Genomic DNA, 12773 nt, shown 5'->3' on the forward strand with positions numbered 1-12773 from the left:
TGTTATTTGTCAGCAAGAGTTTGACAAGTTGGTGGATCAGCTTCCTACTCCTTTCATTTTATTAGGCGACTTTAACGGACATAGTATTTTGTGGGGTTCGGATAAGACTAACTCTCGCGGGCGACAGATTGAGCAGTTAATTTCTAACAACTGTCTCTGTCTGCTCAACAGCGAAGAAAAAACTTACTTTCACGAACCCACACGTAGCTTCCATACACTTGATCTGGCCATTTGTACACCTGAACTGTTACCATTCCTCACTTTATCAGTCAGTAATAATCTTTATGGCAGTGATCATTTCCCAGTTATTATCTCCCATGCTGATAGCGGCGGTGCGATTCCTTGTCCTCCGCGTTTCCTATTCCAGCGGGCAGACTGGACTGCTTTCTCCCAACTAGCAAATATCACCGAAGCCATGGTCAGTACTGCGGACATTACCGACCCCTCAGGGGCTCACCTACTATAGGTGAGTACGGGTGTCCCAATCCCGAGGTACCCAGGGATCTATACTCCCTTTATGTTTCCACTCCCCTACGCCTTCTGCTTTCTGCTGTCTTTCCTTCCCTCGACGGCAAGCGAGGGAGCTCTCCATGAGAAGCTGTCGCCGCTCTGTTTGCTTCTTGCTTCTCATGGACAGCCAAAACCCCACGTGTTGGCCGTGCGTGGCAACCCACTAGAAAGACGGGTGGTGCACTGTGGTCCCCGGTGTATCAATCGGCTGGTACCTAGTCACCTGAGTGGCTAGTCTGCTAGGGATCAAGCAAAGGGGTTACTCCTTGGGCTTGGCGTTAAGGGTGGTCACTGTCCCCGGGGGTAACTCCGAGCGTATAGGTTCCGGCTAGCACCAAGGTAAGCGCCGAGGCTGGGAATGGCCAGAGCCGGTGGCTGCCTTCCCTTGTTGGGCTCCGTGGTGGGCGGTGCCGTCGGGCCCGAAAATTCAACAATGTCATATGGGCTCCTCCAAGAAATCTCCCTTCAGTGGGCATCATTCTAATTACAAATCCTTCACTCACCATTTTGATTCCTTTTTTGTTATCAAGCGAGTATCCGATAAAAACGATACATTTAACTCTGTTTCACCTTTTTTGGTCCAAAAAGCAATATCGGCGACAGTCGGCGAGGTTGCATCAATCCGCAAAATGCGTTCAGGCGATTTGCTGGTTGAAGTATGCTCTAAAAAGCAAGCCCAGCAAATCATTAAACTAAAAGCATTGGCCACAATACCAGTTACAGTCTGTTCACATGCATCGCTAAACTATTCGAAAGGGGTAATAACATGCGGAGAACTGTTTAATGTACCTATAGAAGAGATAACGAAAGAACTATCGTCGCAGGGAGTGACACATGTACGCCAGATAACAATTAGGCGGGATGGACAACTCCTCCCAACAAAGCATTTTATTCTAACATTCCATAGCCATCAGTTACCTGAATATATATGTGCTGGCTATATAAAATTACCTGTACGCCCGTATATCCCCAATCCATTGAGATGCTTTCAATGCCAGCGTTTTGGGCATTCGAAAACTAACTGCCGCGGGACTATCACTTGTGCCCGCTGCGCAGAAAAAGGCCACGATTGTCAGCAGTGCACTGCTTCAGAAAAGTGCACAAACTGCAATGGCAACCACACATCATATTCTCGTTTATGCGAACGCTGGCAACTGGAAAAACGAATAGTTGCAACTAAAATAAAAGAAAATATTTCATACCCAGAAGCCAGACGGAAAGTTTTGGCCCAGACTCCTAAACCTGGTCTTAGCTATGCATCTGCGGTCCAAAAGTCCTTCTGTGAAAACTGTTCCTGCCCAAATTGCTCAAAACACACTTCCCATAAAAAACCTCCTGAAAAAGCATCTGATTCAGAAACAGAAAATTCAACTACCAGTGCTCCTGAGCCTGTCAAATCAAAAACTTCCAAACAAAAACCGAAACCTAATAAATCTCGGAAGCTAAAACTTTCTAAACGTGGCCTATCTGAAAAAGACCTTTCTCCAAAATTAAAAAAATCAATTTTCAAAAATTCACTCGCTCTTGGTCTTGCTAATCGGGGCATAGTCCACAAGGACTTAATCTCAATTTTTGGTGGAACGTCCAAAAGCCCTGAGCTCATATCACTTCATCCATCAGAAGAAGAGGATGACGATTTAAAAATGAGTTGCGAAATCTCGCAACCCCTTAACACTGTTCCAAATTTTTCTGCAACAAGAACCTCTTAATGGGTACCTTCTTATCATGGAATTGTCGCGGCCTCCGGTCCAAACTTTCTGACATCAAGTCCATCTTAAACACATTTCATCCTGCTTGCATTGGTGTCCAAGAAACCTTTTTGACACCAAGCATTCCCATTAAATTGCGTGGTTATAACTGTATTCGGAAAGATGCAGGCACTGGCTCTCACAGTTCTGGTGGTGTCTGTATCTTTACATCAAATTTATATCCGAGCACATCTCTCACTTTGAATACAGCTCTACAGGCTGTGGCTGTACAAGTTCATGTACGATCATTGGTCACAGTCTGTTGTATTTACTTGCCACCTCACGATGTCATTAGCCAACAAGATCTTGATGATTTAGTGGACCAGCTTCCTAAGCCTTTTATTATTTTCGGAGATTTCAACGGACATAGTACCTTGTGGGGTTCGGATAGTACAAACTCTCGTGGGCGGCAGATCGAACAGTTTATAACTAATAACTGTATCTGTCTGCTCAATAATAAAGAGAAGACGTACTTCCACGAACCTACACGTAGCTTTCATACAATTGATCTGGCCATATGTTCTCCTGAACTTCTGCCATTGCTGACCTTTGCAGTGAGCAGAGATCTTTATAATAGTGATCATTTCCCTATTATTGTCTCCCATGCTGATAGAGGTGGTGTGACTCATTGTCCCCCCCGTTTTCTATTCCAGCGGGCAGACTGGGGTGCCTTCATGCGATTGGCAAATGTCACCGAGACTATGGTCAACACTTGCGACATCACGGAAGCAATGCAACATGTCGTTGATAACATAATAAGTGCAGCAAATGCCACCATTCCGAAGACTTCCCCACGTTTAAGAAAATATCGTAAACCGTGGTGGAATGAAGCTTGTCGCGACAGCTATAAAAACCAAAAACGACTTTGGAATATTTTTAGAAGATACCCGACAACAGAAAACCTTGTTGCTTTTAAGCGTGCCAAGGCCCTTGCTCGTCGAATTCGTCGCCGTAGTCAGAGGGAATCTTGGATTAAGTTTGTATCATCTATCACATCCTCCACTACCAGTAAACATTTGTGGAAAAAAGTTAAGGCTGCTAATGGGATATACAGTGAAACCACCATACCTATTTTAAATATAGGAAATGTGGCGCACTCAGCCCCATTAGATGTTGCCAATATTCTCGGTCAAGCATTCGCACAAGTGTCCGCAACGGATTCTTATAGCTCTTCATTTCTGGCAATTAAGAATCGAGCGGAACGGTTGCCTCTGCGCTTTAATGACCGATGTACTTTTCCATATAACTGTGAATTCCGGATGTTTGAACTGGAAACGGCCTTATCTAATGCTCATGATACAAGCCCTGGACCAGATGGGATAACATACAATATGCTCCGCCACTTGAATGCAACTTCCCTTTCAAATCTGTTACTATTATTTAACAGAATTTGGACTGAACAGAAGTATCCCTCACAATGGCGCGAAGCTATTGTGATTCCGATATTAAAACCTGGTAAGGAAGCATCCAACCCTCTGAACTACCGACCAATTGCTCTGACAAACTGTCTCTGCAAAACCTTTGAGAGAATGGTTAATGCACGTCTCATACACGAATTGGAGAAACAAGGATGCATCTCCCCGTTGCAGAGTGGTTTCCGAAGAGGTAGGTCAACTTTTGACAACCTCGTACTATTGGAAACCCAAATACGCAACGCATTCGTCAGGAGGAACCACCTAGTTTCCATATTCTTCGATATCGAGAAGGCCTATGACCGTGCTTGGCGTTTTGGCATACTCTCAACACTTTTTAACTTTGGTTTTAGGGGAAACCTTCCCATATTTTTACAGAACTTCTTATTAAATCGGACTTTTAGAGTTCGTGTTGGAAATGTTTATTCAACTCATTTTAATCAAGCTGAGGGAGTTCCACAGGGTAGTGTCCTCAGTGTCACACTTTTTATCGTCCACCTTAGTCAAATTTTAACTCATTTACCTTCATCTGTTCAGGGATCACTTTATGTAGATGATTTGCAGATCTCATGCGAAGGCAGTAATATGAATTCAATCGAACGACAATTGCAAAATGCCATTAATAAAGTTGTAGATTGGTGCGATAACAATGGGCATACTATCTCTCCTGAGAAGAGCAGATGCGTTCATTTCTGCAGGAAAAGAAACATTCACCAGGATCCAAGTATTTGCATTAAAAATACCCCTATTCCTGTTGTGAATGAAATTCGGTTTTTGGGAGTGTTTCTTGATCGGAAGCTCACCTTCCTTCCGCACATCTTACACCTACGGAAGAAGTGTGAAAAAGCATTGAATATTTTAAAAGTTCTGTCTAAAACATCTTGGGGAGCTGATAGAACCTCCCTACTCCGTATTTATCAAGCAGTCATCCTTTCTCGCATTGATTATGGCTGCATGGTGTATGGCTCCGCACGCTCTACAGTTTTAAGGCGACTGGATACCATTCACCATGCTGCTCTAAGAATCTGTTCCGGAGCGTTTCGCACCTCTCCAGTAGAAAGCCTGTATGTCATTTGCCATCAACTTCCTCTTCATTTAAGGCGTTTGAAGTTATCTATTTCATATTATTACCGTACAAAATCTGTTCCCAATCACCCTATTTGTCAAATGAACCTTCCAGTTAGCCTTCGTAGACTATATGATGCCCGTCCTTCTCACATTCTTCCATTCAGTGAGAGAGCAAAATTGCTCTTGCGTGATTCGGGTCTTTCAAATCTCACCATCATGACAATTGATTCATTTTGCTTTCCGCCTTGGGATGTCCCATACTTCTCCTTTCTGAATCCATTTGCAGGATTCGATAAGTCTTCTACTGCTTCTATTGTTTACCAGCAGATTTTTCTTTATCATCGCTGTCAGTATTCTTCTTTCACACCAATCTTTACAGATGGCTCCAAATCAGATGGGCATGTCGGCTGCGGCATCATAATTCCAGCTGATACTCTGAGCTATCGCCTACATAATTATTCCTCTGTATTCACAGCTGAGTTGGTGGCGATTTTCTGTGCTCTTCGCGAAATCTTGCCTCTTTCTGAGCGTAATTTTATAATTTATACTGACAGTCTGAGTGCTTTAGAAACACTCTCTCATTATCATTATCAGATGCACCCAATTGCCATTCAAATTTTGTGTACATTACGACTCCTAGAAAATAGGGGTTTCAAAATTATTTTTTGTTGGATCCCAGGGCATGCAGGTATATCCGGAAATGAAAAGGCAGACTTTGAAGCCAAATCTGCAACATTATTTCTATCGCAATCGCTTCCATATTGTGATGCTAAGAGGTCTCTTGTATGTCAAATCTTTTCTAAATGGCAGATGGCATGGGATCTGCAGATCAATAATAAATTACATTTCATCAAACCCACAATTGGTTTATGGCCCATTCTTCCACAACGTGAGGCTGATGTCAAAATGACTCGCCTACGTATAGGACACACTCGTCATACCCACCGTCATCTCCTTTTTGGTGACCCCTCAGGGGCTCACCTTCTTTAGGTGAGTACGGGTGTCCCAATCCCGAGGTTCCCAGGGATCTTTACTCCATTTATGTTTACTCTCCCCTCCGCCTTCTGCTGTCTGCTTGATTCTTCCATCCCTCGACGGCAAGCGAGGGAGCTCTCCATGAGAAGCTGTCGCCGCTCTGTTTGCTTCTTGCTTCTCATGGACAGCCAAAACCCCACGTGTTTGCCGTGCGTGGCGACCCATTAGACGGGTGGTACATTTCGGTCCCCGGTGTATCAATCGGCCGGTATCCTAGGCACATGACTGGGCTGCTCAAGGGGATCAAGCGAAGGGGTCACTCCTTGGGCTTGGCGTTAAGGGTGGTCACTGTCCCCGGGGGTGACTCCCAGCGTATAGGTTCCGGCTAGCGCCATGGTAAGCGCCGAGGCTGGAAATGTCTAGAGCCGGTGGCTACCATCCCTTGTTGGGCTCCGTGGTGGGCGGTGCCGTCGGGCCTGAATCTTTGTCTTTTTTGCATGGGTCTTTCTTCACACACCGAATCCGACAAGTCAATTAACGTTGCACAAACTGAGCTTTCGAAATTTCTTCCAAAATTTTTAGTTGTACATGGTAAAGACGATAAACTTAAAAACATGTCACCTTTTTTGATACAAAAGTATATTCAAAGTACTGCTGGAAACGTCACATCTGTAAAGAAACTTAGATCTGGAGATTTGTTAATAGAGACTGCGACGCCGAAACAGTCAGAGCAACTTCTAGCCATAAAGAATTTTGGTGATGCCCCAATAGAAGTATCTGGCCATAAAACTCTGAATTATACCAGAGGTGTCATATCTAGTATGGACCTTACTATGGTTAGTGATGAAGAATTTGTTTCCGAACTGCAGTCATTTAGAGTAACAAGTGCACGCCGTATAACATTAAAAAGAGATGGTAAAATAATTCCAACCAAGCATGTTATTTTGACATTTGCTACTCATGTGCTTCCCAGAAAGATAACAGCTGGGTTTATAAGTTGCGATGTGCGTCCTTTTGTGCCAAACCCGATGCGTTGTTTTAAATGCCAGAGGTTTGGACATACAAAAACTAGCTGCCGCGCTTCTTCCTCTCGTTGTCCACAATGTTCTGAAATTGGCCATGATGACACTCCATGCACAAAGCCCCAAAAATGTGTTAATTGCAACGGTAGTCATCCTGCTTATTCTAAATCCTGTCCCAAGTGGAAGATTGAAAAAGAAATCCAGACCATTAAAATTTCTAGAAATATCTCTTTTGCAGAAGCTAGGCAAATAGTTGAAAAACGAACTCCAAAGGAAAATCTCCCATACAGTACAGCTTTAAAAAGAACGACTTGTTCAAGCATGCAAACTGAACCGATACAAATTCAAGAAAACAGTTGTCCATCGCAAACAATCGCGAAGCCTTTTCCCTCTCCATCAAATGAGGAATACATTACCATCAAACTGAAAGATTGGCTCGAAATAATAAAATCGAACAAGTCTTCCATAACTAAAGAAAAAAACATTACAAAAAACCAAAAAACTTTAAAAATTGTTCCACAAAATAAAAAGAAAAAGAATCTTTCCATTCAAAACCAAAATGAACAGAAAGAAAAGATAAACGTAAATAGTAAGGATGTTGAGTTGGAAATTCATCCATCCGAGGAATCTCTCAGCGAAATGGACCTGAGCGATGAAGCTAGAGTAAGCACAGCCAAGCCAAAAGTTTTTAAATCTAAATTCTTCAGGAAACCGAAATGACAAATATTAATTTAGTCTCTTGGAATTGCCACGGTTTTCAAGCTCATAAAGAGGATATCAAATCTATTATTAACAAATATCAACCTGTTTGCTTGGGGATACAAGAAACATATTTGACTCCACGTGTCTCTCCCAATCTTAAAAACTATATCCTTCAAAGAAAGGATAATGAACAAAATTCTAGAGCATCTGGCGGAGTTGCATCTTTAACTTTACGTCATTTGCCAAGTAATGAAGTTGTTTTAGACACAAATTTACAGGCAATTGCTGTCCAAATTCAGTTGAAAGTTCTAACAACAATCTGCTATTTATATCTGCCCCCAAATGACTATATTGAACAACGACATTTGAATCAATTAATAGAACAGTTGCCAGAACCTTTTTTTCTCCTAGGTGATTTAAACGGACATAATCCTATTTGGAATAATGATGATATCAACACTAGAGGAAGGCAAATAGAAAAACTAATTGATGATCATTGTCTCTGTATACTTAATGACAATAATCCTACTCACTTTCACCAAGCTAGCAAAACATTCCACACGATTGATCTTGCACTTTGTTCTCCTTCCCTTGCCCCTTACTGGAAATTTTCCGTGGACTCAAATTTATACAACAGCGATCACTTTCCTATTGTATTGACGTACATGCACAGTGATTTTTTATTTCCTAAAAGACCTGTGAGATATAATGTTAGTAAAGCAAACTGGCCATTGTTCAACTCAATATGTCAACTTACACCAGATATGATTGATGAAACTTCTATTGATTTGGCAGTCAAGCTTGTAACCGAGCATATAATTGCAGCAGCAGATATCAGTATTCCCAAAACATCGGGGAAAATACCAAAGCTATGCAAACCGTGGTGGAATGATAAATGTGAAAACTGTAAAAGAGCACTAGACAAAGCATGGAATACCTTCAGGAGATACCCTACCACCCAAAATCTCATTAAATTTAAAAAAGCAAAATCTGAATTTCGTAGAATCCGACGCATTAGCCAGGAGCAATCCTTTCATTCGTATGTCAATTCCATTCAAGGACAAATACCTTCTAAAATCATGTGGGACAAAGTAAAAAAGATTTTTGGCTGTTACACAAATACAGATAAAATATCCTTTTTAAAATTGAACGGACGAGTAATTTCTAATGCAAAAGAAATTGCTAATCTAATTGGACAAACTCTTTCTAATATATCGAGTGAAGAATTTTATCCAGAAGATTTTATTGCTTTTAAAAAGCAGACAGAGAAACAAGCATTAGATTTTCTACCTTCATACGGGGAGGAATATAATACTACTTTTAAGTTTCATGAATTGAAAAATGCATTAAAAAAATCCCATTCTACATCACCGGGACCTGATAGAATACATTATGATATGTTGAAACATCTAGGTGATTCGTCATTGTGGGTACTCTTAACTTTATTTAACAGAATTTGGATAGAAAGAGTCTTCCCAACCAACTGGCAAAAAGCAATAATAATTCCTATTCTCAAACCTGGGAAAGATCGGCAAGATCCCTCTAATTACAGACCAATAGCCCTTACTAGTTGCCTCAGTAAACTAATGGAACGTATGGTTAGTCACCGACTGATGTATGTCTTAGAAGAGAAAAACTTGATTTCCCCTTTCCAAAGCGGTTTTCGCAAAAAGAGAAGTACATTGGATAATTTACTAAAACTAGAGACTGCTATCAGAGAGGCTTTTGTAAGCAAAAAACATCTTATATCTATTTTCTTTGATATGGATAAAGCCTATGACCGAACCTGGCGTTATGGCATTTTGAAAGATTTATTTAACTTGGGTTTAAAAGGGAATCTACCAATTTTTGTACAAAACTTTTTGAGGACAAGGATCTTTCAAATTCGTGTTGGTGATATTTTATCAGATACTTTCATTCAGCATGAAGGTGTTCCTCAGGGTAGCGTACTAAGTGTTTTACTGTTTATCATAAAAATAAATGGGATTGTTTCGAAAATCTCACCATTTGTACATACTTCACTTTATGTCGATGACATCCAGATCCATTGTGCTAACGAAAGTTTGGATTTCATTCAAAAACATTTACAAACATCCATAAACAATATGATAGACTGGGCTTTGAAAAATGGATTTGTTTTTTCTCCTCAGAAAACAGTTAGTGTTCACTTCTGTAAACGACGTGGCCTTCATGCAGATCCAGAGCTTCGACTGAATGAGTCGGTCATTCCCACAGTTAGTGAGAAAAAGTTTTTGGGCGTGATATTAGATAATAAACTAACATTTCGCTCTCATATTCAAAACTTAAAAAGAAAATGCCTTCAAACACTAAATATTATAAAAGTCCTTTCAAACACCTCTTGGGGAGCAGATAGAGCCTCTTTGATGAAGATATATAAATCACTGATACGCTCAAAGCTTGACTACGGGGCACCCATTTATGGCTCAGCTGCCAAATCCACCTTGAAATTGTTAGACTCGGTGCATAATCAAGGACTTCGTATAGCTACAGGAGCTTTTAGAACATCACCAATTCAAAGTTTACAAGTTATAAGTGGTGAGCCCTCCTTGGAATTGAGGCGGAAACGACTTTGTTTATCCTACTTTTATAAAATTAAAAGTGTGGAATACCATCCACTGTGCAACAAGGTTCTTAATCCTATATACGGAGCGTTATTCTCTAAGAGATTGTCTTTTACGCCAACTTTTGGATTCCGTATAGGAGAGATTTTACGAACATTCAAAACTGAAGACTTCCCGATTGCTGTAAACATTAGTGGTCCACCTCCATGGCAGGAGTTATCTTTCAGTTTTGTAGATGATTTTATGCACTTCCTGAAACCATCAACATCAGACGTGATGTTTCAGAAATGTTTTTATGAACATAGACAACAGTATCATTCTTTTCAACCTGTTTATACAGATGGTTCGAAATGCGGTAATAATATTGGCTCAGCAGCAGTTTTTCGTAATGTAATAATATCCGAAAGACTTCACCCTTTCTGTTCTGTTTTTACATCCGAACTTTATGCAATATATCTAAGCCTTCAAAAAATTGCAACGTCATCCCCCTCTAAATTTATTATATATACTGACTCTAAAAGTAGCATTGCAGCTTTTAAGAATGTGTCATCGGAAAGTCATCCCTTAGTTCTAAATAGTTTGCACATATATCACTCGCTAAAAAATAATTTCACGATTAAATTCTGTTGGATACCTGGGCATGTTGGAATTTTGGGAAATGAAAAAGCTGACAAGGCAGCAAAAAGCACAACCCTGTTGAAGGAAAATTTTGTTCCATTATCCGATGCATTACAAGCAATAAAAATAATTCAAAGTAAATCCTGGCAAGCTACATGGGGAAAGCTAACTACGAATAAACTTTTTCAAATACAGCCATCTGTCAAGGGTTTCAAAAGTAAAATTCTGACTAGAAAGAAAGATGTCATCATCACGAGACTTCGAATAGGCCACACCTATTTGACCCAAAAACATCTTTTGCACTCTGATCCTGCACCACTTTGTGACAAATGCAATTGTGTTTTAACGATTAAACATATTTTATGTGAATGCCAAGATTTTAGATCACAACGACAAGTTCATTTTGGAGCGACTGTTTTTAACTTAAATGACATTTTAGGAGATAACCCTCATCCAAATATTTTTACTTTTTTAAAAGATATTCAAATTTTACAGCATATTTAATTGTATCTATTTAAAATGTTTTAATTTTTAACACGAAAGCCATTTTTAACAAACGTTTGGCGCAGAATGATCAGACCTGGTCCTTGCGCCATAAAAACCAATTAACCAACCTCCTTTTTGGTGAGAGAGCGCCAACGTGTTCCAAATGTCGTACTGAACTTAGCGTTAAACATATTTTGATCGAATGCCCTGAATTTAATGTTCATCGTCGTCACTTCTTCTACTCGTCACTTAACATGCAAGACTTGGTGGGTGAAACATACCATCCAAATATTTTTAAATTTTTAAAATCTATTCGGTTTTTTACTTGTATCTGACATTTTTATCATTCAACTGTCTATTACTGAGCCTTTAACAGAATCATTTTTTCTCTTTTGGAGTAATTTTGTTGTCTTTACTCAATGTTAAATTTGAATTTGGACAATTTAAAAAAATAATAATTCATTAATTTTTATCAGAACTTTCTATTTTAAATTCTAGAAAAATATCTTGTATCATGAGATGAAACCAAAAACCATACGCTTGGCGCAGTATGGCCAAGAATGGCTCTTGCGCCAATAAAATCGCACAACAACAACAACAACAGCGGACATTACCGAAGCAGTACAATATGTTGTAGATACAATTTTACATGCTGCTGCAAGCGCTATTCCAAAAAGTTCTCCTCGGCTAAGAAAATTTCGTAGGCCGTGGTGGAATAGGGCTTGTTACGAAAGTCGAAAGAAGGAAAAAAAATTATGGAACATTTTCAGGAGGTACCCAACAACAGAAAACCTTGTTGCTTTTAAACGTGCCAAAGCCATTGCCCGTTCTATTCGTCGTCGTAGTCAGAGGGAATCATGGATTCAGTTTATTTCTTCTATTACATCTTCAACTCCAAGTAAACAATTGTGGAAAAAAGTTAAAGCTGTTAATGGTATGTATAGTGAGTTTACCTTTCCTATACTTTGTACAGGAAATACGAAATATACCGCCCCACTAGACATAACCAATGCTCTTGGGCATGCATTTGCGCAGGTTTCAGCATCCGATTCGTATAATCCTGCCTTTATGGCTGCTAAGAATTGTGCTGAACAAATTCATCTGCCTTTTAACATCCATAACAGTTTTCCCTATAATTCAGAGTTTAGAATGTATGAATTAAAAACGGCTCTATCTAAAGCACATGATACAAGTCCCGGGCCAGATGGAATCGCATATAATATGCTTCGCCACTTGAACACAGCTTCCCTTTCAAATCTGTTATTGTTATTCAACAGAATTTGGATGGAGCAAAAGTATCCTTCACAGTGGCAAGAAGCTATTGTGATTCCAATCTTAAAACCCAACAAAGACTCTTCAAATCCTCTGAACTACAGACCAATTGCCCTGACTAGTTGTTTATGTAAGACATTCGAACGCATGGTGAATGACCGTCTTATCTTCGAAATAGAGAAACAAGGATGCATTCCCCTGTTGCAAAGTGGTTTCCGTCGAGGTAGGTCTACATCCGATAATCTCCTCTTGTTGGAAACCCAAATTCGTAATGCCTTTGTTCGGAGAAGTCACCTTGTCTCTATATTCTTTGATATAGAGAAAGCTTACGATCGTGCTTGGCGATATGGCATACTCTCAACACTTTTTAATCTAGGC

The 12773-nt window shown here is 40.1% G+C and overlaps 1 protein-coding gene across 1 annotated transcript; it reads left to right on the forward strand.

The window, feature by feature from the left end:
• The first annotated feature begins 950 nt into the window (after positions 1-950).
• LOC129975051 (uncharacterized) lies at positions 951-2219 on the forward strand. The gene has a single exon (XM_056087929.1). The coding sequence runs from the start codon at positions 951-953 to the stop codon at positions 2217-2219; it is 1269 nt and encodes a 422-aa protein (XP_055943904.1).
• The last annotated feature ends 10554 nt before the right edge of the window (positions 2220-12773 follow it).

The sequence above is a fragment of the Argiope bruennichi genome, chromosome 1, assembly GCF_947563725.1.
Source record: "Argiope bruennichi chromosome 1, qqArgBrue1.1, whole genome shotgun sequence".
NCBI classification, from domain to species: domain Eukaryota; kingdom Metazoa; phylum Arthropoda; class Arachnida; order Araneae; family Araneidae; genus Argiope; species Argiope bruennichi.

Bases quoted from the DNA above. Each gene is read 5' to 3' on its own strand.
- LOC129975051 (XM_056087929.1), top strand. From the start codon at position 951: ATGGGCTCCTCCAAGAAATCTCCCTTCAGTGGGCATCATTCTAATTAC.